This window comes from Chrysochloris asiatica, unplaced genomic scaffold (assembly GCF_000296735.1).
Source record: "Chrysochloris asiatica unplaced genomic scaffold, ChrAsi1.0 scaffold00213, whole genome shotgun sequence".
Lineage (NCBI taxonomy): Eukaryota > Metazoa > Chordata > Mammalia > Afrosoricida > Chrysochloridae > Chrysochloris > Chrysochloris asiatica.
Window position 1 is genome coordinate 4,208,880 of NW_006408731.1, and position 25,013 is coordinate 4,233,892.

The window sequence follows — 25,013 nt, forward strand, 5'->3', positions numbered from 1 at the left end:
AAATCTTTACGGGAGCAGAAAGCCTCATCTTTCTCCCATGGAACAGCTGGTAGTTTCGAACTGCTGACCTTAAGGTTCGCAGCCTGATCCGTAACTACTACGCTACCAGAGCTCTATATATGTGTGTGAGTATGTATGTATGTGTATATATATATATATACTACTGAGCTTGATGTATTGCATTGGACAAATCTGCTGCATAAGACCTCTTTAAAGCACTGAAGAGCAAAGATACCAGTTTGAGGACTAAGGTGTGCCTGACTCAAGCCATAGCATTTTCAATAACCTCATATGCATGTGAAAGTTGGCTAATGAATAAGGAAGACCACAGACGAGCTGATGCATTTGAGTACAATACTGAAAGTACCATGGACTGCCAAAAGAACTAACCAATCTGTGCTGGAAAAAGTACAAGCCAGAATGCTCCTTGGAAAGCAGGATGGCCAGACTTTGTTTCTCATACTTCAGACATATTGTTAGGAGGGACCCATCCTTGGAGAAGGATATCATGATGTTTGGTTAAGTGGAGGGTTGGAGAAAAAGAGGAAGACCCCCGCAGTGAGATGGATTGGCACAGTAGCAATATCAATGGGCACAAACATAGCAATGACTGTGAGGTTGGCCCAGGACCAGGCGGTGTTTCACTCTGTTGTGCATAAAGTTGCTATGAGTTGGTACCAACTCAATGGCACCTAACAGCAATAACATTGTTGTTAAATGCCATCTGGGGAAATTTAGATTGGAGAAGGAAAGATCCAGTAACGACCCTCAAAATACTTGAAATTTGCTAAGCAGCATAAATAACGTACCATTCTAACATGTGTCTAATTTTATGGCATAGATTGCTGTTGTTAAGTGCCTTCAAGTTGATCCCGACTCATAGCGATCTTGTATAGGGTTTCTGAGGCTGTAAATATTTACGAGAGCAGAAAGCCTCATCTTTCTCCCACTTTCACAGATTAGACAGTTGTTGTTAAGTGCTGAGTTGGTGCTGACCCATAGCAACTCTGTCTAGGGTTTCCGAGGAGTGGCTGATGAGCTTGCGGTTCAAACCAACTTTGTAGTCCAGCGCATTAACCTACACCACCATGCCAGGACTCCAGATTAGACAGTAAGAAACATGAAAAATGGAAAGGAACAAGTTGAAACGATACAAGTAGATTCGGGTAACACACTACCCAATAATTAGAGCTTTTAGAAAATGGCTGCTCCACAGAATGAGGTCAATATAGACAGAATGACCAAAAGCTGGCTGTGTGGGGATGGTTAAGCACTTGAAAAGAAAATGCCCAGCATAACTTCAAAATCCCTTCTAGCCTACTAATTTTGTTGCTGTTAGTCACCATCCAGTCAGTATGGCAATCCTATGTACAACAGAATGAAACATTGCCCAGTCCTGTGCCAACCTCACAATTACTGCTACGTTTGAGTCCACTGCTGCTGCCACTGTGTCAATCCATCTAGTTGGGGGTCTTCCTCTTTTTTTTTTGACCATCCAATTTACCAAGCATGATGTCCTTTCTCCAGTGACTGGTCCCTCCTGATAATATGTCTGAAGTATGAAGATGAAGTCTGGCCATCCTGCCTTCAAAGGAGCAGTCTGACTGTACTTTTTCCAACACAGATTGGTTCGTTCTTTTGGCAGTCCATGGTACTTTTAATATCCTCCTCCTACTCCATAACTCAAATGCAGCAATCTTCTGCCGTCTTCCTAATTCACTGTCCAACTTTCACATGCATATGAGGCTACTGAAAATACCATGGCTTGGGTCAGGTGCACCTTAGTCCTCAAACTGACATCTTTGCTCTTCAACACTTTAAAGAGGTCGTGTGCAACAGATTTGCCTAATACTATACTTCATTTGATTTCTTGACTGCTGTTTCCATGAGTGTTGATGGTTGATCTAAGCAAAATGAAGTCTTTAACAACTTTAATCTTTTCTCCATTTATATGTATGTTGTTTATTGGTCCAGTGGTGAGGATTTTTGTTTTCTTTACACTGAGGTGCAATCCATAACAATGTGGTATTTGTTTCATAGAGAGCAATGAGTATCATCCTACCTAACCTAATATGCTATACTATTCACCTCCCTTGCCCCATCTCTGCTGTGTCCTTTCATACGTATGATGGAATACTGTTGTTGTGTGCCATTGAGTTAGCTCTGACTCAACGTGTCTCTATACACAGGAGAACGAAACACTGCCTGGTCCTATGCCATTCTCATAATTGTTGCTGCCACTGTGCCAATCCATCTCATTGGGAGTCTTCCTCTTTTTTGCTGACCCTTCACTTTATGAAGCATGACGTCCTTCTCCAGGAACTAGTCCCTCCTGACAACATGTCCCAAGTATGAGAGATGAAGTCTCGCCAGCCTCAAAATGGCATTTCTACTCTAATTTACTTGTATGAGGTGTTTTTTCAAAAATCAAAGACTTTGATAGTCATTTCAACTGAAGAAATAGAGCACATAAAAAATATATTAATTTTTATACAGTAGTTGACTTGCTTTTAATAAATATAGGTGGTTGTTGTGACTAAGTGCCATAGAGTTCAGTTCCGACTCATAGTGACCCTGTGTAAGGTTTCTGAGGAGTGACTGGTGGGTTTGAACTGCCAACCTTAGGTTAGCAGTCCAGTGCTTATCCTGCAGTACTACACCAGCATTACAGTCAATATGGGTATGAATCCCCAAATTATTGGGTAGGTAAGAATCCTATTAAATTAGTGTTTTGTATTTTTCTTCCTCCTTCATTTTAGTGTAGCAGAAAGAGGTGAGGAAACAAAGGTAAATGTACCAAATCGGGCTGCAAACCGCAAGGTCAGCAGTTCGAAACTACCAGCTGTTCCACGGGAGAAAGATGAGGCTTTCTGCTCCCATAAAGATTTACAGCCTCGGAAACCCTGTACAGGGTCGCTGTGAGTCGGAACCAACTCCATGGCACACAACAACAACAACATAGTAAATATTGTTGTCATTAAGTGCCACTGAGTCGGTTCTGATACATAGTGACCCTGAATAGGGTTTCTGAGGAACCACCCACCTTGTGGTTCAAACTGACCTCGCAGTCCAGTGCATTATCCTGCAGTATCACACCATTATTTTTATTATTTTTAATAGCTATAGCAAATATGGAGTCCTGGTGCGGCACTGCAGGATAACATAGTAACAACATAGTAAATACAGTTAATAATAATCAAAAGGAAATGCTAGCTTCTAAGAACAGTTTTGCATTAAATAAATTGTACTGTTGTTGTTGCTGTTGTTAAGTGCTACTGAGTTGGTTCTGACTCAGCGACTCTGTATAGGGTTTCTGAAGCCTTAAATTTTTTGCAAGAGCAGAAAGTCTCATCTTTTTCCCCACAGAGCAGCCAGTGGGCTTGAACCACCAACCCTGTGGTTTGCAGTCCAAGACTTATCCTATGAAGCCACTGTGCTCCCCAAAGACTGCATTATTTCATTTATTTCATGACAACCCATAAAGCAAGCAACAGTGGTATTCTAGAAACAAGTTCAGAAAGATATTCTGCCTTATCCATATGTCCACATACACAAGGCCTGGGAATGAAAAAATTGGCTGTTCTAGTCCTGCATACTACTCTACTACTACACTGGGAGAATATATTCTGTGCTGGTGTGGCACTGTAGGATAAGCACTGGACTGCTAACCAAAAGGTTGATGGTTGAAATCCACCAGCTGCTTCTTGGAAACCCTATACAGGATCGCTATGAGTCAGAATGGATTTGACAGCTCTCAACAACAAAAATACCACCTAGCCTTAGTCCTTATTCATAGAGTTGTTAGATATACATTGATAAAGTGAAAGGAGGAACTTGTATATTCTACCTCATCATTAAAAAGAAATAAGTTTTTGGAATGAGAAAGTGAAAATGTATAGGTAAGGGTCTAAATCCACAATTTATAAACAACGGTAGTTGAGAATGAGTGTGGTATAAACTTTTCTGCTGGTAAACCTCATTTTAATAAGCTTTGCTTTACTGTGCCTCGCAGATATGGAAGGCTGTGGCAACACTGCGCTGAGCAAGTCTATTTTTCCACTAGCATGTGCTCATTTTATATCTCATGTCACATTTGGGTAATTCTCATAATGCTATTAAATCAAATGCCAACTTATCAATTTCTATTGTTGTTGTCATTAATTGTTCAGGACAACCCCACACGTGCAGAGTAGAACTGTTGGGTAGAATTTTCAAGGCTGTGACCTCTTAGAGGCAGATCACCAGGCCTGTCTTCCAAGGCACCTCTGGGTGAGTTCAAACCACAAAGCTTTTGGTTAGTTACCAGCATGTTACTGCCTGTGCCACCTAGGCACTCATTGTCAGTTTCTACTTAGTCAATAATATTAATGCTGTAACTATAGTCTGTACCAAAAATATATACAAACAAACAATTATATAAATATGAAGAATAAATAACCTAAATATAGGCATACCTCAGAGATATTACAGGTTTAGTGCCAACCACTGCAATTAAATTGATATCACAATACAGTGAGTCAACATGACTTTTTTTTTTTTTGGCTTCCTACTTAATATAAAAGCTGTGTTTATACTACATTACATATAGTCTGGAGTCTTGGTGTGGCGCTGTGGGTTAATGCGCCAGACTACAAAGCTCTTTGAACTGCAAGGCCTATGGTTCAAGCTCACCAGCTGCTCCTCGGAAACCCTACACAGGATTGCTATGGGTTGGAATCGACTCGACTGCACTTAACAACAAGAACATATATAGTCTATTAGATATATTAAATTAAGTACAATTCTCACAATATTTCAGACCTGTCTGAAATTTTTAGTTAGAGAAGTTCCTTGGAAGCATTAGAAGTCAAGGACAAGCTCTAGAAAAGCTAAGATGCTCTCAGGTGAGGGTGAATGGACTCTCCTCAATCCTAGCAAAAAAACAAATATTAAATAATTATTACTGCTAGGTTTACATGGGCTAAATAGGACAGAGGTAAATAATGATGTAAGCACAACCGTGGAACAAGAAGACTCAGGGATACAAAGATTGAGGCATGGCTTGAATGGGTAAAAGTGGGGAAATGATGTTAAGATGCTTGGCTATCTTTTGAATCTTGGTTTCCCTTGACTGCTATTGTAAAATAGATACTAGAAGGGGAGAGAGAGGAATAGCCAGAAACATCACCAGAAAAAGCTTGTAAGTCCGTCTTCTGCCTATAACTTAGTGTTGTTGTTGTTATGTGCCGTGGAGTCGGTTCTGACTCCTAGAGACCCTGTACAGGATTTCTGATTGGAATACCTAAAATGGGGTTACAATGTGCCCAGTGAAGGAGGCTCCCTGCAGAGCCTTTGCATTGCACAAGACCATAGATGGAATCCTGATCCCCATCCAGAATCTTCTGAGTGGGACATTTCCACTTGAAATGACAAGCCGACCAGTCTGGAGCAGCTAGAAGAACAGAAGATACTTCTTGAAAGAAAGACCAGCAGGAAAAGTGAAAAACAGTAACAGCAGTCCAATTGACTACTACAAGAACAAGTAAGTTGTTCCCCAGGGAGCCATCAAGGCAAGTGGTCAGGTCCCCTCAAGACAAACCCCTACCAAGACTGAAATTCAAATGGAAAACACTAGCAAGCATATGGTCCTGCTGCTGACGACGAAGGTCAACGATAAGTGGGGGGAGAAACAGCAGTGAAGTTATGAACTAAGTCCGACCACATTCAATAGACTCCTGTTAACCTGGATTGAAGAGACCTGGGGACTCCTGGGCCCAGGGATAGAGACATGGCCCCAGAGGACTAGAATGGAGTGTGAAGCATCCAGCTGATATGAAGTGAGGGGAGATGCACAGAAACACCACACTTGCAGATAGTACCCATCAATAGCTGGATGATCAGAACATGACTAGAGGAAACAAGAAGAGGGAAAAAAAAAAAAAAGTAACCCACTACAAGTGGATGAACTTGACGTATGCTTGTGGATGCAGTATGACAAAGGAGCGAACAAATCTTTACAGTGAGGATCATTTCCATGCCCTTGGTACACACGGTCGACAGGGATGGGGAACTTACGACATTGGCTACCCAAAATGGGTGGACTACAAAGGCAAGAAGTGACTGGCTTACAAGCTTTCAATAGGGAACCTAGCTCCAGAGGATACAAGGAAAGGAAACATCTCCACTGAATTGTTTTCAACCTCTCTGGATGGGGTTGATAAAAGGTGAGGGGGATAGGACTCCTGTGCTTTAATAGGGAATGATTGCTATCAGGCCTGATAGTGAGTGTTGGAAAGGTAAATGTAAAAGTTTGGTAACTAAAGGAGGGGAGTGGCTGATTTTGCAGTCCAGGAGCAGAGATCCCTGGAACCACCAAGGGAGAAAAATGAAGTGTGAGACCCTGTCCAGGAAGGCAGTGACACTAGGATGGAGGCAGAGATGATGACGTGGACAAAAGGAGCAGCTAGGGACTCTGGACTCAGGGTTGGAGAGGAGCTGTGTGCTGGTGGCTGTGGGGTGTACCTTTTGGTTGTTTGATGATGCATGCAGGGGATTGTGATCATTGCAATGAGACAAAATATGATAGGACGAATGTAAAGATAATGTTCACCCATGTAAACTAACACATAATTCATAATAAAAACTTAAAAAACAAATGCTAAAACTATCTTCTTGGATCACAACCCTATAAAATTAGAAATCACCAATTAGAAGATCAAATGAAAAAAAGTCAAATACATGGAAATTGAATAACACCCTGCTTTAAAAACTCCTGGGTAACAGAAGTAAAAAGTGAAATAAAAATAAGATCCTTTGGATTAAATAAGAATGAAAACAGAACATACCAAAACCTTTGTTGCACAGCAAAAAGCAGTGCTCACTATTCACAATAGCAAATAGGTGGAGACAGTCTAAATGCCCATCAGTGAAAGAGTGAACAAACTTTGGTACATAAACACCACTGAATACTGTGCAACACTGAAGAATAATGATGAAAGTGTAAAACACCCCATAACATGGATGAACTTGGAGGACATTATGCTGAGTGAAATAAATCAATAACAAAAGGACAATTATTTGTATGAGACCACTATTGAAAAAACTCAAGTTTTCAAAGTAAAAGAAGCATTCTTCAGTGGTTACCCCAAGGGTGAGATCGAAGGGAGAGTAATTCAGGGGCTAGAGGGTAGACACATACTAACTTGGGTGACGGGAGGGCAGTTTACAAGAAGAGGGAGGTTGGCAGAAGAATGATGAAGAAGGTGAAGACACGGGGAGGAATACAAGGGCTAATGGAGACAGAGGTAAATAGTGATAGATACACAACTATGGAACAATATGGACAGAGATATAGGCGGAATGGGTATAAATATATAAATATCCCACAAATATATAAGAGTTGGAAAGAGGATATTTGTACATCCTCTTTCAAATTGTTACTGTGTGGAGAGTACTGCAATCACTGAAATGAAACAAAACGTATGATTTGTTGAACATAAATCTGATGATCATATCTGTAAACCTTTACTCAATTCACAATAATAAAAATAAGCAGTGCTCAGAAAAAAAAAATTACTACTGCTAAATATTAGTGGATTCCTGGTGTGGTGCTGTGGATCAGCATTGAACTGCAAACCTTAAAGTTAGTAGTGCAAACCCACCCGCTGCTCCTTGCCACCTTATATATGGTCTCTTTGAGCTGGAAACAGACTCAACGACACTTAACAACAACAACAAATATTAGTAATAAAAGCTGGAAAATATGGATGGTGGCCCTTGAGGGGCGGCTACCAAGGTTGTTAGATATGAAGACATTTTAAAAATTGTGTTGTTGTTGTTGTTAAGTGCCAACAACTTGGTTCCAACCCATAGAGACCCCGAATAGGGTTTCCTAGGAGTGGCTGGTGAGCTTGAACAGCCAATCTTGTGATGCAAACTGACTTTGCAGTCCAGTGCATTAATCCACAACACCACAACAGGACTCCAGAGTTAAACTAAAAGGGAAGACCTGTCAGTTTCTGAAATTTAGCAAGAGCATCCCAATACAATAGGAAACAGAGCTGCCATTCTGGTGAGTTTGCTCTCTAGAAGCAGTCAGGAAACTTCTCCCACATACTTTGAGGGCAAATCCAAACCAAACTCACTGTCATCCACATGTGCCATGTGTTCCATCGGCTCTCTGCTGGAGAAGGAAAGGAAGGGTGTGTAAGAGGTGGGGCTTCTCAAGATAACATACCGCCGCTTGGGTGGGTTGCTGCTTCTTATTCCGTTTGGGCCTTAGCTTGGTAAAGTGCTCCAGCTTCTTCCCTTCTTCTGAGGGCAGCTCTAAGATGAACCCTGAGCTCCGCTTCTCTTGTCTGATGGACGGGAAGGGTGGGTCTTCAATGTGGATTGGCACTTCTTCCAGAGCTTTATCCAGATCAAACTCCATTTCTAAAATAAAACAAAGCCCCAGACCAAAACTTACTGCATACAAATGGATAGAAAATCAAATTCCCCCAAAGTAAATTTAAGTCTTTCATGGCATAGAAAAGTCCCACTGACTAATCACTGAACTTTCTCAACATTTACTCATCAATAATATTTGGTGTCTAGGAGCCCTGGGTGGCACCATAGTCAAGTTCTTGGCTGCTAACTGAAAGGTTGGTGGTTTGAACCCACCAGCCATTCTGTGAGAGAAAGATGTGGTGTAGCCAGCTTCCATAAAGATTGTTATTTAGTGCCACTGAGTTGGTTGCAACTCACAGCAACTCAGTATATAGGGTTTTCTAGTAGCGGTTGGTGGGTTTGAACCACCGAGCTTGTGGTTAACAGTCCAATGCTTTTTCTCCAGTGCCATACCTTGGAAGCTATGGGACAGTTTTTCTATGTCCTTAGGGTCATGATGAGGTGGAAGTGACTTGATGGCATGCAACAATAACATGTGTTTTCAGTTGCTGCCGAGATGATTGGAATTCATGATGACCCCATATGTGCAGAGTAGAAATGCCCCAGAGAGTTTTCCCACATATGGCTGAAGTGGTCCGAGGTTCATGCTGAAGGGTGTTTCACAATTAGAAAGAAGTGATTGGCATTAACAATAAATTCACTTACCAAACGCTCTGGAAACAGGCCGCAGCATTCGACTGTGGATACTTTTCCTTTTGGATTTAGGTGTCATCTAGCAATAAAATAAAGAAAGCATTTAGAGAAGTAATAAAAGAAAACCTGCCTTTCACACTTCAGAGCATTCCAACCGATGGATTAAATTTAGTGTTCATTTGGTTTTAAAGGACAGCTTGGGAGCATCTGATAGTCTGAGAAGACTAGAACAAAACATTTCGAAATGTTTACCATTTTCTCAAATGATACAGCTCTCTTCTTGCTTTTGCTCCAGCCCTAGTCAGCTAAATTCGATGAACAGAGCTGTAAGGAACAATGAGTGAACAGAACGTAACTGTAAGCTGTATACGAGGATGCTAAATTGGAAATAAAGAATAAGATTGAAAGATTGTTAAAAAAAATCAGCACTAAATATCAAAAACATGGTTATTCACTTTCCATTAGGGGCATCATGGAACTTTTAGCGCATCACTGAAATAATTTACACAGTTAGTACTTTTGTTTCACATTTCTTCCACCAAGATTTTTGATCTTTACATTATGGGCAAAGACTACTAGGGACAAGTTGCCATGATTCAAAATTCTCCATCTGCTCTTACTTCTTAAGAAAATGTCTTTGGACTCTGTCCTTCAAAAACGAGACCAAAATCCCAACCAAAGCCAGAATTTCCAAAGGATCTCCTCCTAGCATGGAGATCAACTACTGATTATATAGAAGGAGTGTTTAAAAACAAAACAAAACAAAACAAAAAAGCATTGTCCTCTCCCTCAAGAGAATCACACAAATGTCAAAGGTAGAGAGAACTCTTGTCATCTTTTCCACAAACTCAAAAGAAGGAATGGGGTCATAAAGAGGATAAAGGGGAACATTCAAGCAATCAATAGGAACATGCCAGGGACAATTACAAAGGTTAACCCAGTATTCTGCCTACCATACCATTCATTATTAATACACAGAGTTAAGGGATGTTTCAACTTGTTTAATAGATACTGGGAACTGGTATTTGTGTAAGCTAAGTCAGCATAACTAAAAGAACTTAGCTTACAGAGTTTCTTTTCATTTAACAGGGTTCTCAAAAAATCCACATGGTTGAAAAACTTGCTTTGGTTCAAAAAAGGAATTGGTTCACACTGACCTTTAGAGCAAATAGCATTATAGTTTTGACAATTATGCCAGCTTTGATAGCAATATCCTGTTGATATTACTTATTGTTGGGAAAAAAGGGAAAGAAAATAGTAAACAATTGCATTCAAATCCAGACTGATCCTCCTGAAATATACAATGAAAATGGCTGATTTGGTTATTTCAAGCTTTTGCATTAAGGTCTGACCACCTGAGGAATATCTATTTATAAAGGAACAAGCTTTGCAGATTCGATAATAACGCAGTTCAATGCAATTGGCAAGAAATCCAGTTTTAAATGGAGTTTTGACCTTGCAGTTGGCTGGAGAAGTTAGCGGCTTGACTGGTCTATTTATAAATAAAACATCTGAAAATAATTAATTCTCAGGAGACATAAACTACCAAAATATAAGCTGTGTTTAGTCTTGAAAAGCTTTTCAGTATTCTATTTACCGTATGCATAACCATGGTAGTAGATAAAAGGATCAAGTAATAGCTTGAGCAGTAAACTCCAACAAATTTCATTTAAACAGCTGTAAATATGTATCAATGATGTCTAAAAAAAACCAATGGAATGAAGATATCCTACAATTTCTTTTTTTTTTTTTTCCTTTGTGACTCCTGATTAGGTTTTATGGAAAGGATTTAACTGGCAAAAGTAATCTGTGAGTCCCATAAAAATTATGACATTTCAAATATATTACATATTTTAATATATGAAAAAAATCCATTATCTCATAAACGAGGGTAAGTCAATAAGTATTGCTACAAAGTCATAGACACTTTATTAAACAAGAATAACAAAATGTGAAGCAACTGTTTCTCGACATTGCCTCCATCTAAGTCTACATGCTTCTGAAGGTGCTGTGTTCATCTCTCTAACGTCTTCCCAAAGAATTCTACTCTCTTCCATTTACACCATGTCAAACTGGCACTTTGGGCATCTTTGAGGGTCTCAAAGATGATTTATATATATATAAAATAATGTTTTATTGTGAATTATGTGATAGTTTACATGGGAGAACATTAGTTTTATATTCATCCTATCATATATTGTTTCATTACCATGGTTACAATCCCATCCATGTATCATCAACCAACCCTGCAAGCCTGTCCCCAAGTCATCAGCACATAGCCCCTCTCCCTTTCTGGGTTTAGAGTTCCCAGCTGCTCCACTCTCCATGTCATCGTCTCTGCCTCCATCTCTGGCATCACTGTTTCTCTGAGTACAGTCCTGCACTCCGCTCTTCTCCCTTGATGGTCCCAGGGACCTCCAATCCTGGACAGCAAAGTCAATCACTCCCCTCCTTTTGCTACAAAATGTCTACGTTTACATTTCCAACCCTCACAGCCAGTCCTGATAACAATTATTCACTATTGTACCACAAGAGACCTATCCCCATCTCTTTTCATCTGCCCTGCCCAGACAGATTGGATACTACTCAGTGGAGATTCTACCTTCCTCCACGCCCTCTGGATCTAGGCTCCCTCTTGAAAGCTTGTAAGCCAGTCACTTCTTGCCTTTGTAGCCCCTCCATTTTGGGTAGCAAATGTTCAAGTTGCCCATCCCTGTTTACTCTGTATATGGAGGGAGTGGGAATGATCCTCGCTGTAAAGATTTGTTCCCTCTTTTCAGCTATTGTGCCCATAGGAGTAGGTTAAGTTCATCAAATTGTATCAGATTACTCTTTTTCCTCTTCTTTCTTCTACTTGCACTCTTATCATCCAGTCATTGAAGCCAGGTCATGTGGGTATTATCTGCAAGTGTGGGATGTTCTTATGCATATGCCCTCTCTTCTTATCAGCTGGATGCTTCACTCTCCACTCTAGTCCTTTCTGTGGCTATGTCACTGACTCTGGGCCCAAGAGTACCCAGGTCTTGCCACTCTGCTGGCCAACCAGGTCTTCACCCGGGTTCACAGGAGTCTATTGAACGTTGTAGGGCTTAGTTTGCAGCTTCATTGCTGTTTTTCCCTCCCTTCCCCTTATCAGTAACCAATGTGATCACCAATCAGAGCACATGTCTGTTTGTGTTATTCCCACTGAGTCTTAACCTTGGAAGGGGTTTGCCCTGAGGGAACCTGACCACTTGCCTTGATGGCTCCTGGGTGAGCAACTTGCTTGGTCTTGTAGTTGTCAGTTTTTGTATTTTTCCTGTAGGTCTTTCTTTCAAGAAGTATCTTCTGTGATATACGATGGAAATGAATGTAAAACTGAAGTTCTCCCATGTAAACGATCATATAATTCACAATAAAACATTTAAAAAAGAAGTATCTTCTGTTCCTCTAGCCACTCCAGGCTGGTCTGCTTGTCCTTTCTAGTGGAAATTACCCACCTTAGAAATTCTGGATGGGGTTCAGGATTCCACCTATGGTCTTATGTAACTCAGAGGCTCCACAGGAAGCCTCCTTCACTGGGCACGTTGTAGCCCTATTTTAGGTATTCCAATCAATTATAGGCAGAAGATGGACTTATAAGCTTTCTATGGTGATATTTCTGGCTATTCCTTTCTCTCCCCCCTCAAGTGTCTATTTTATAATGGTATGCCAGGGAAACCAAGATTCATAAGACAGCCAAGCATCTCAACATTATTTCCCCCCTTTTCCCCATACCTACCATGTCTCAATCCCTGTATCCCAGAGCCCTGTTGTTCCAAAGTTGTGCATACATTATTATTTATCTCTGTCCCACTAAGCCCATGCAAACCTGCCTAAATGTTTTCCCATCTGCCTTGTTCTTCCATTCCCCTCCCCCTTCTTGTATAATGTCTCCTCCCTAGCACCCAAACTATCCTGTGTCTATTCCCTACCCTGTGCTCCACCTTCCCCTCTCTCCCCTCACCCCACCCCCCACATCCCGCTAACCAGCAAAGAATCTCCCCCACCTTTAGTATGGGTTCTTTTTCTTAGTCTTTTACAGTAGTGGTCCTATGCAGTATTTCTCCTTTTGTGACTAATTTCACTCAACATAATGTCCTCAAGGTTCATCCATGTTATGTGGTGGCTTGCAGCTTCCTTGTTATTCTTCAGTGTAGCGTAATATTCCATTGTGTGTTATGTACTACAGTTTGTTTATCCATTCTTCCTTTGATAGGCACTTAGGCTGTCTCCACCTTTTTGCTATTGTAAATAGTGTTTCTATGAGCATTGGTGTGCATATATATCTACTTGTGTTGTGGCTTGTATTTCTTGTGGGTAAATACCAAGTAGAGGAATTGCTGGATTATAAGGTATTTCTATTTCCAGCCTTCTGAAAAGTGCCATATTGCTTTCCAGAGAAGTTGGACATTTTGCAATCTCAAATCATATATATGTATGTATATATACATAAAAGCTTTTATTGTGAATTGAGTGCTGGTTTACATAGGAGGACATTGGTTTTATACTCATCCTTTTGTTTCATTGCAATGATTACAATCACCTCCATACAGCATCATTTAACAGTATTTGCTTCTATTCCCTCTATTCATATTCCTTTTAAATGTTCCCAAATAAGTATGAAGGGGTAAGATCAGGGCTGTAGTGAGGATGGGTAAGAATTCCCAATGAAATTCTCATAGCACAGCTCTTGCTACCCTTTAAGAATGAGCATGTACATTGCTGTGATAGGAAGCAATCCCATGGTGCAACTTTCCTAACCTTTTTCTCACCAGTGCAATTCTCCATTTTCTTAAATTTCTTCATAATAAGTTCTTGTGCTTTCCTTGAATACTTCAAGTATATCCATCAAGATCACCCTTTTGGAATCTCCTTAAATAGTCAATATAACATTCAGAGGTAATTGCACTGCCTTGAATTCAACTTTGAGATCTTCCCAATCCATCTAATAACTGTTGCTCTATGTGAAGCAGCATTCCCATAAACTTGCTGCAAAACTTCAATGACTTAGGAAGATGTGCACTTGAATCTTGTTAAAAATTTTATATTAGCTCTGACCTCAAAACAATTTTTTCCACAGCACAAAAAGTATCCTGTCTTTTAAAGGCACCCTAACAAGACTAAGACAAGCGTATTACTGAGAGAACTTGTTGGCAGCCATCCACTGCTTACATTGTGTTTAAGCCAAGACATCGTTTGGAATAAACCCATACGTGTATGAACTGGCACCCTAACAGCAATACTTTTAGACTAATCCTCATATAGAAAGAGCACCATTTATAGATGAGTGTTAGTTTAGGTCCTTTACAAACTAACAGCCATCTATCTATACATGGAGGATTCCATTTAACCTGATTTTAGACACATATTGAGAAACATAAAATCATGAGGATTTGGGGTGATTGACAATCAAAAGGCAACATGTTTTCTCCTCTTGGTCTATCTTTCTATTTCTAATGCCTGAAAGTCTGGTATGAAAAGCATGCATAACAGAAAAATGCATTGTAAATGTCTCATTGTCTTTCCTTAGCCAGTGTACTCTTTATAGTGCAAAAGCTTCTAAATGCATTTCATGGCATTTGGCATAGCGCTTAATTCTAAAGATCTACCATGTTTAGATACGGAAGATGGCTTTTAGCTAAAATAAGCAGGACTTTCTATCAGGCTTGTTTCTACAATGGATATGAAGACTACAACCCAGCTCCACACAGTTCTCTTGATTGACACACTGTTTTACTATTCGTTTGTCTCATGGAATTTAAGTATAATGGCAAAGTGAAGAGGGGAATATTAGGGAATCTAAGTACTGGTGTAGCACTGTGGGTTAATTTGCCAGACTGCAAAGCTGTTTGAACTGCAAGGTTGGCAGTTCAAGCTCACCAGCTGCTCTTTGGAAACCCTATATAGAGCCGCTATGGGTCAGAAATGACTCAATGGCACTTAACAACAACACATTTCCCTAATATTCTTCTTCTCTATCTATAAAATTTTTCTCTTAACAATTTTTACAGAAAATACCGACTTGCTCAATCTTACTGACTTGTTCTGATGATCCTATTACATATAAATCAAATCTCGAAAGAACAGACTTATTATCCACTTAAATGAATACTTGGTAACACATACTCAATGTTTCTTTAGAGATCTGGTTTATTTGCATACCCATCCTTCCCCTCCACACATGTACATTCCTGGTTATATAAATTGCATCCTGGGGGGAAAAATGTTGACTTTACCATTCATTGCCTTTTAAACTTCCAACTCTCTTCCCTTTTGATGCCAAATGAAAGGGTTAACTTTCTCAAATGGAATTTTACCTTTACTTTCCAAGCCATCTGTTAGTGCACAGGTAGTTCCTGACTCAGAGAAACTACCTATCAGATGAAGGAGGTCAGCAATGGAAACATAAAAGGTACAAACAGACTCCAAATAGACTTGTCATAAGTCAATTCATGGGTAACACCGCCAACCACTGCTTTCTGGCTAGATAAAATTACCTTATCTTTTTTTTTTTTTAAATGTATTTTATGAGTGATAAGCAATTTTAAATATTCACATCCTCAGGAAGTATTAGAGAAAAATTGTGAACCTTTATTTTAAAATGTAACTTCAGAAGGTAAGTCTTAAAGGTTTTTTTTCTAGTCCTTGCATCACAAACCACCAATATATCCCCACATTATAGGCAATGTGAACAGAAATGTCCTGGCTCTAGTCTCGAAGATAAGGCCCCAAAAGTAGTTATCCAAGTCGACATTACACAGGTATCTTATGCATTCAACCTAATTTTTCTTAAAACTCTTCTACATGTCACTCAATAGAGACATAGCCAATTCTACTGCAAGTTAAAGAAACAGGTTGGCATCTTCTAAACAATGCAGCAGTTTCTTTTACTATTAAATTCAATTTTAACATACAATTCCTAGACATACTAACTTAAAACAGGGGTTAAATTGCTTGTATTATCAAAAAAATAGGATGTGGTATTTTCTGTTTGTTTTTATCAAGTTGGCACAAAGAATAATAAAAAACTCTTTGATTAAAAACCCAAACGTCCATAATTACTTTTTCTTCGAGATTTTCACTAAACAAAACACAACAGTGTCAGTTGAGAATAAGAATAGTGTAATCTTTTAAATATAAGAAGAGACTCAAACTGCTGATTTTCTAGAGCCTTGGGTCTAAACCATATATTTAGTATGACAAGAATCAGAAACACAGACAAACCCAAAAACCTGGAAGTAGAAGTAAACATGTTTTTGTTTTTCATATGAATGGAATAAGCACTTTCTTCCTCTTAAATGTTTGCACCCTCTTGGTGAACACTCAGCTTGCTTTCAGGCACAGAACAGAATATTTTACATTCATCAGCTATTTTGCTAGCTGACCATCTTGTAAAATCCAATTTTGTCACTAAATTGCTGCCTATTTCATTCCGAAACTGCAGATGGATGACGACACCATGGTCTCCTGGGAGACCAACCAGGCAGCACAGAAGCAAATGAAGCACAAGAATGTAAACTAGTACAGCCAGAAACTGCAGAGCCACCAAAAAAATACTTACACTTGTACAGCAGAGAGTCTCCATGCAGCAAAAAGAAAGGAAAAAAATATGAATGGAAGAGAGATAAAGCAACAGCATTACTAGAAGGAGGGAGGAGAAAGACACCATTCACAAAGAAACTGAAAAGCTAAAATACGTAGCAAGCCATCATGGAAAAGGGTAAGGTAAGAATGAAGCCAAAACATTACTTACATTTAGTCTAGCTTTTCAGAAGCAAAAGCAGAAGCAGAGCTTGAAAATGTGCAGAAAGAGCTTATATTCAGGTATTATCTCTTATGCTAAGTCTGTGCAAAGTGCTATTTATCAGCCCCACAAGACACTAACACACTAATTTAGGGGACAGGAAAGCCATCAGCTACAGAGGCACACACTGGGCATGATACGGGAATCATGGACCACAGTACTGGTACCAGGCGGAAATTGTAACTATAGGTAGAAACAACTTCGGAAACTATGCAGGTATCACTGCTGGAGGTCTTTTACATCATTCTATCTTAACCACCACATTTTATGATTGAGCATCCTTGAATACTTTTTCTCCATCATTTGTCAAGCTCTTCAGGAAAGGATCTGATGTCAGGAGCTAGCACAGTTGGATACTGATGATACCTTGTGTTAATAGGGTTATAGTGGTTACCTAGTTCACTTCGGGGGTATGTTTATCTCACAATAAATCTCCAGTGAAACATTTATGAAAACCCCATTGGTCATTTTGAACCATCATTAGGGAACCTTACAACTCTGGTTGGCTGGGTGGGGGTGGGTGGGCAGGGGAACAAATCATAAAAGGTAAAACAACAAAAACCTAAAGTCAAGAAGTACAGTAATAGAATGCCATGCTTTATGTAAACAAAATGTGTGTGTGTGTGTGTGCGTGTGCATAGGGGTTGTGATTGAACAATTAGCATCCTTTCCAAACTTCCAGAAAACATACCCTGAGCCTGGCTACCTACTTAATCTACCTGGAATCAAGGTTTTTTAGATGTTACATTAGCCAAAAATATTTCAATTCCTAGTGCTTGGAAACATGTGATGTAAAGTTCAAGTCATTTGCAAAGTAAATTGTTGCCCTGTTGTTCACTCAAAACATCTTCATTTCCATTTTCATGCTGCTCAGGGCATGGAGACTGGCTAAATAAATGGGTTTATATTGGAATAGCAAATCATGTGTTCTTTTTTGTGTGTGTATGTTCATTTTTAGCAACATATGATAACAGAATGAAAATACAAGGGTCCTCAATGTGTCCTTCAGAGGAAAGGCAGCACATAAGTAAATGGCAGCCCCACCATATCCATCACCAGTATTTGTCCATCAGAAAGGTTTCCACCAGCAGTGTTCTCAAAGATCTTCATCACCAGACTTTTAATTTCAAATGGTGTTAACTACACTGGCAAAACAAACATGATAACATGTTAACAGCTCTCTCTTTAGGATGACTGTTGCTGTTAAATACCATTGAGTTGGTTCTGACTCAAAGCGACCCTGCATAGGGTTTCCGAGGATCAGCTGGTGGGCTTGAACTGCTGACCTTGTGGTTCACAGTCCAGTGCTGATCCACAGCATCACATCAGAAGTCCATTTAAGGTGGTATGAACACAAATATCTGACTTATATTTCTCTGATTTTTAACAAAATCACAAAAAGGCTTATTTGTGAATGTTGTAAGTTCTGAGTAATGGTGACCCCAGGTTACAGCGTAGAACTGCCCCATATGGCATTCTTGGCTGTTATATTAATGAAAGCAGATCAACAGGCCAATCTTTGGTGTTACCACTGGATGAGTTCCAACCACCAACCTTTAGACTATCAGTCAGTGCAAATCATCTGCATACCTAGGGATCTTCACATTAAATAATAATACAGGCATATCTTGGAGGTATTGCAGGTTTCATTCCAGACCACCTCAATAAAGTAAGTATTGCAATAAAGAGGCACAGGAAATTTCTGGTTTTCCAGTGCACGTAAAAGTTATGTTTACACTATACTGTGATCTGTGGAGTGTGCAATAACATTATAAGAAAGCTTGAAATATTGTGAAGATTACTAAAATGTGACACGGAAGCGTGAAGTGAGCACAAACTGTTGGAATAATGATGCCAACTATCTTGCTCTACTCAGGATTGCCACAAACCTTCCGTTTGTAAGAAAATGCAACATCTGCAAAGTGCAATAAAGCAAAGCATGATAAACCAAGCTAGGCTTGTAATAATAAACCATCTCTTCTCCCACTATGTTCCACAGTCCTCTTCTGATTTCACTAAACAACGCTCGCAAAGAGGGGAGGACTCAGTCTGTCATTTATTTTGTCCTTTGACTGTTAACTTGAAAATGCTTATTCTGGGAGGTTTTCTCTTGGCTCAATTTCTAGACTATTCTACCATATACTTGGACTGTACAGTACTTGGAGTCTTCTGTGTACCATCAAAAGGTTAAATAGGTAAGTCAGAATTAGAAAAACCCTGCTTATTAACTACTGTTGCTAAGTGCCACTGGGTCATTTCCAACTTACAGAGACCTTGTATAACATTTCTGAAGTTACAAATCTTTAGAGGTTCAAGAAGCTTTATCTGTCTTCTGAGGAGCAGCTCAAGGTGGACTTAAAAAGCCAGTGCTGTCCTTATCCTATAGCCAGTGCTATTTAGAAGTAGTGTATGTCTTCAGGGAATTACTCAAATCACTGGTTGTATTTACTGATTGGTTATATGCTGTGGAGTTGGTTCTGTCTCATATCAACCCTGTATAGGGTTTCCGAGGCTGTAAATCTTTACAGGATCAGAAAGTCTCACCTTTCTCCCACGGAATAAGCTGGTAGTTTCCAACTGCTGACCTTGAAGTTCGCAGCCCACTTCTCGTAACCACTATGATACCAGAGCTCCTTTGAATGATTATCTGAGCTTCTTCTGCGCATGTCCTCATAGGAACCTCTCTCAGTGGTTACATGCTTCACTCCACAACTACCTGAATTCCAGCCTGAATTAATGAATATACCAGGATTCCAAAATTGTAATGTCCACTTCTATCACTATTCCTTATATGTATCAGTATTTATTCCTCTGTAAAAAACAGTGGGTTTTTTTCTCTATTAAATTTTCTGTGCCCCCACTTTCTTTTTATTATTCAAGTAGTACTGTAGACTCATGTTTTGTTTTGTTTTAAAATGTATTATTCTTTTTGGTCCTCAGAGTGTCATAGTGGGAGTACTTTTTAATCTGGTTTTGGTGTCCTTTGAAATGATCCCACAGAGCTTGCCATCAACCCCTGCTTTCTGATACACGATGTCCTAGATTCACCTTGTCTTTGTATGTGCACTGACTTCTAAAATGGATACAAGTAATCCCTGCTTAATGAACCAGATGGAAAAAATTAAATATTTCCTACTAGGTTTTAGCTGAGTCAATTCTCAAGGGGAACCGAAACTCAGTAGTTCTTAATTAATTTATATTCTCAAACATCTAACCAAATAGTATTAGCACACTTGTAGCTAAAAAAGCTGTTTTTAAATGTCTTTCCTTTTTTAAAAGTGTAAGCCCATCACAAGAGCAGGTGTGATCTCACTGAGAAATGGAAGCTGTCTGATCCTTTCTGTGATGACTGTTGGGCTGCATGGAGTCTTCCCTTTACAAATCTTAGGTTTATGGACGTAATAACTCCTCCAAGAAAACGACCATAAGTCAATGGACAAAAAGGAGAACGTTATGTCAAGATTTAGTGATAGCTCATATTTCCTACTGACCACAACATTAAATTTTGCTATTCACATTCCAATCATTAATTTTATATCTCCAGTCTGATTTCATATAAAAGTTCAGATAGCAACATGATGTTCAAACAGAGACATTCTGAGAACTACACCAATGACAAGCTTTTGTACAGAGCTTGTTGTTAAGCAACGTCGGAGTTGACGCCGACTCAGAGATACCCTGTATAGGGTTTCCGAGGAGCAGCTGGTGGGGTTGAACTGCAGAGCCTGTGGTTTAGAGTCCAATGCTGATCAGACAATGCCACACCAGGAGTCCATGGAAGATCATAGCGGAGTACGATTTTGCAACAAAAATGGTTCACTTACTTATTTCCCAGATTGCTACTATTCTTCAGACTTCTGATGTGGCGCTGCAAGATCAACACTGGACTGTGAACCACAAGGTTGGCATTTCAAACCCACCAGCTGCTCCTCAGAAACCCTATACAGGGTTCGCTGTGAGTTTGAACCGACTCGATAGCACGTAACAAGTAAAATTCTTAGCACAAGAAAATGAAACTTGTGTTTTCTCCAGAAAAGAGTAAACAGCTCACTTTTCATTTTCACTTGTCAATTTGCAGCTAATGGCAAAGCAAAATTTCATATTTAAATGTTCTCTTTAAAAAGTGAATATAATTTGGTACATTTCTTAAAAAGCAGTCCCAAGAATGAAATGACTTGGTACTAACTTTAAGCAAGTTATCTCATGATGTGAGCATGTGTTAGTGCTGCTACACAGAAAGAAATGCATGGTCAGCTATGGGTTTGTTATTGTGGCATATAATAAAGGGGAAAGTTTTCAAGTGCTCTATTGCGCTATTAAGGAGCCCTCGTAGTGCAGTGGTGGGGGGCGGGTCATGAGTTGGACTGCTAACTGCAAGGTCAGAAGTTCAAATCTACCAGTCACTCTGGGGGAGAAAGCTTTCTACTCCTGTAAAGATTTACCACCTTGGAAACCTATTGTTGTTGTTAACTGCTGTCGAGTCAATTCCGACTCATAGTGACCGTGTATAGGGTTTCCATGGAGCAGCTGGTAAGTTTGAACTGCCGACCTTGCTATTGAAATGCCTTTGAAGTCTGGCGCATTAACCCACAGTCCAACAGCAGGAAACCTATACAGGGTCACTATTAGTTGGAACCAACTCGATGGAACACAATAACCATTAGGCTATTAAGCACAATATTACTCTACTGGTCATGAAAAGTTAAATAGCATTTTGACATTGTTTCTCATTGTACAAGAACAAACCAATCGGGCAACTACCCCAATAGAGAGAGAAATATGAGGCTAAGTGAAAAATGACAGGTACTAGGGTTCCAGTTCATACATACATGAACTTACTCCAAACAAAATGTGTCTAAACGTGTCTCTGTAATTAGTGGGTGGCTGCAGACAAAGTCTCTAGGTAACAGAATTGCCTTAGCCTTGTGCTGTTGTTAAGTGTTGTCAAATTGGGTCCGATTCATGGAGACCCTGTTTAGCACTTCCAAGGAGTGGTTGGTGGGTTTGAACTACTGACCTTGCAGTTACTAGTCCAGTGCTCATCCTACAGCACCACACCAGGATACTTTAGTATAATTTGTTGTTGTTAGGTGCTGTTAACACACAGTGACCCTCTGCACAACAGAACAAAACAACGCTCAGTGCTGCACTCTCGTCACAATTATTATGCTTGAGCCCATTTGTGGTTGCCATTCTGCCAATCCATTTCATTCTGGAGGGAGGTCTTCCTCTTTATCGCTGACCCTCTACTTTACCAAGCACGATGTCCTTCTCCAAAGACAAGTTCCTCCTGATAACTTGTCTGAGGTATGAGGAAAGAAGTCTCTTCATCCTGACTTCTAAGGAGCATTCTGGCCATACTTCAACACAGATTTGTTTGTTCTTCTGGTAGTAGGTGGTACTTGCCATATTCTTCAACAACAACGTAACACAAATGTATGAATTCTTCTACGGCCTTCCTTATTCACTGCCCAACCTTCATATGTGTTTGAAGTGATTGAGGATACCATGGATTTGGTAAGGCACAGCTGAGTCCTCAAACTGATACCTTTGCTCTTGAGAGGTCTTTTGCAGATTTGCCTAACGCAATCTGTCATTTGATTTCTTGTCTGCTAAAATTCTGGTTGCATGGTTTTCTCTCTAGGTAAAAGAGAGAGATTACTACCTATCTCAATTTCATAATCAAATATTAAACCTAAAACTTGCAGCACTCATTTCCAAGGTCAAGGTTCCATCCTTAACTAGCACAATAGAACATAGGCAGCAATAGCAATATAGAGTAGCCCTAGTCACAGCATAAGGAACTCTGGTAACGCACTGGTTACAAGTCAGACTGCTAACCTCAAGGTCAGCAGTTTGAAACTACCAGCTGTTCTGCCATAAAAGGATGAGGCTTTCTGTGAAGATTTACAGCCTCAAAAACCCTATACAGGGTCACTATGAGTTAGAACCAACTTTACTGCATACCATTACCAAATTTGCCACTTAATCAAGTTTCTTAAAGAAGACAAAGCACTTATAAATCCAACAATACACATTCGGTTACAAATTTAGATTAACCACTATACCACCAGCGCTCCTTGTAGTCATGACTAGAATTTCTAAAAGACATCCTTTGCAACTGTATCTGGAGCATGAAAGTAATGTTTTGGTCTAGATTTCAAATGTGCACGTGCTCAATACATGAGAAATTATTTTCCATACACTTCAAAGGCTAAAGCTAAAAGTTATCTATATTTTGATTTTGTTAAGGGTTAAAGCCTGTGATGGAGGTTTGGGAAAATCCTATGTTATCATATTCTAGCAGTGATAGTGGTTTCTTCTGTGGTATGTTTAGGGTAACTAAGAATTTAGATAGGACAATTTAACTCTCTAAATTTTCACATTTGAGCTCAAGAATACGGTTAGCCCTCCCGACACCTATTTATTTAGTGAGTGGGAGCTTTAGAGTGAAGAAATGAGATTATCTACACTGATGTATTTTATTAAAACAAAAGCACCAGGCAGGGTTCTCCCCTTGTTTCTTTTCCTCCTCCATCTACATTTAAAACCTAGTGTTCCAAGCTGAAGGAACAATCGCTCAGATGGGAGCCATGATATATTTTAGGGAAAAGCTAGGAGGCCACTGGAACAGAAAAAAGTGAACAACTGAGAAGGTAAAACAAAATGAGGAGAAAGGGGCTGGGCCAGATCATGAAGAAACTGAATTTACTCAGGTTGCAAAGAGAAGCGCTCAGTGGATTTTATACCTTAGACTAGTTACCAGTTGTCAGCAAGTTGACTCAGAAGTAGAACTGTTCTCCATTGGGTTTCCAATGACTGTTTTTCAGTAGATGACCAGGTCTTTCTTCCTAGGAGCCTCTGGGTAGACTTTAACTGCCAAGCTTCCGGTTAACAGCTGTGTGTGTTGACCGTTTGCATCACTCAGGGACTCCTACATGTTAGGTAGTCATCTGATTTACACTTCATATAGCTCTGATAACTACTGAGTAGGAGATGGATTCGTTGCAGGAGGCAAGAGAAGAGACAAGACAGTAAATTATGAGTCTGTTTCAGAAGTCCAGGGAAGAACCAAGGGTGACCTGGATGAGTAAAACAGCAATGGACAGTGAGGGATGAGGAGAGATGGAGGCTGACAAATGAGTTCAAGTTGGTGTAGATTTGGGCAGGAGAGAGTGGAAAATCTCAGTGACTCCGTTTCAGACATGCCTGGTTTATAATACTTGTGAACAATCTAATTGTAGATGTCAAGTTCGATTTACAAATCCGTAGCTCAAAGCAAATAGAGACAAATTTCATGAATGTAAGGAAACAAAAAGTGCTTCTCAAATTGAAGACGCAGCTTTCTTTCCTTGTTTGAGGCTGATCATCAAAGCAGATGTGCTTGTTGAGTCACAACTACAACTCTCCACTGAGATGTCTCAGTCCCCAGGCCTTATAAACTCCTCAAATGCAACATGTCCAAATGGAAATCACTAGTACTTATTTCTGCCAAAACTTCCTCTTCCTCCAAATCCCTCCTTTTCATGGATTTTTGTTGCCTTAATAATGAATGTATGAAGAAAGTAATTAATGAGCAAGTTCTAGAAACTCTGATGTGGCTCAAGTCCTCACTTCTCAAATCCCTGTAACACCAAACAAGTCAATTACAAACCACAGCAACACCACGTGTGTCAGAGTAGAACTCTGCTCCATACGGTTTTCAATAACTAAGGTTTCAGATGTATATTCTGCATCACAATCCAATTTATACATACATGTATGTACAAAAATGAATCAAAAATTATCTGCACAATGGCTGTTGTTGTTAGGTGTCATCAAGTCGGTACCGACTCATAGTGACCCTATGCACAACAGAACGAAACACAATGGCTGTAGAATCTATTTTAATCAACTTTTAGAACAGACAACTACATCATTTTTTTAAATATAATCTCCTAGCTATTCAACATACTTTGTTCATCTGTCAACAAGCTTTCTTATTCCCTTATTTAAAATCATTTTAGACTGAGCTGCAAGTCACAAATGCACTGTTATCTTCATTTCTTCATCAGAGATGAATCTTTATACTTGAAGGGTTGCTTTAAAGGGATCAAACAGGTGATAGTCCGATGGAGCAAGATCAGGA

General features: G+C 39.7%; 1 protein-coding gene across 1 annotated transcript in view; it reads right to left on the minus strand.

Annotated features, from left to right (window-relative positions):
- LRRC16A (leucine rich repeat containing 16A) overlaps window positions 1–25,013 on the minus strand; it is a 441,803-nt gene that overhangs the window by 33,800 nt on the left and 382,990 nt on the right. The window contains exons 29-30 of the mRNA XM_006872823.1: window positions 9,073–9,139; window positions 8,216–8,412 (exon numbers count right to left, since the gene is read on the minus strand). Of these exons, the coding sequence (XP_006872885.1) occupies window positions 8,216–8,412; window positions 9,073–9,139 (264 nt within the window). The remainder of the gene's footprint in view (window positions 1–8,215; window positions 8,413–9,072; window positions 9,140–25,013) is intronic.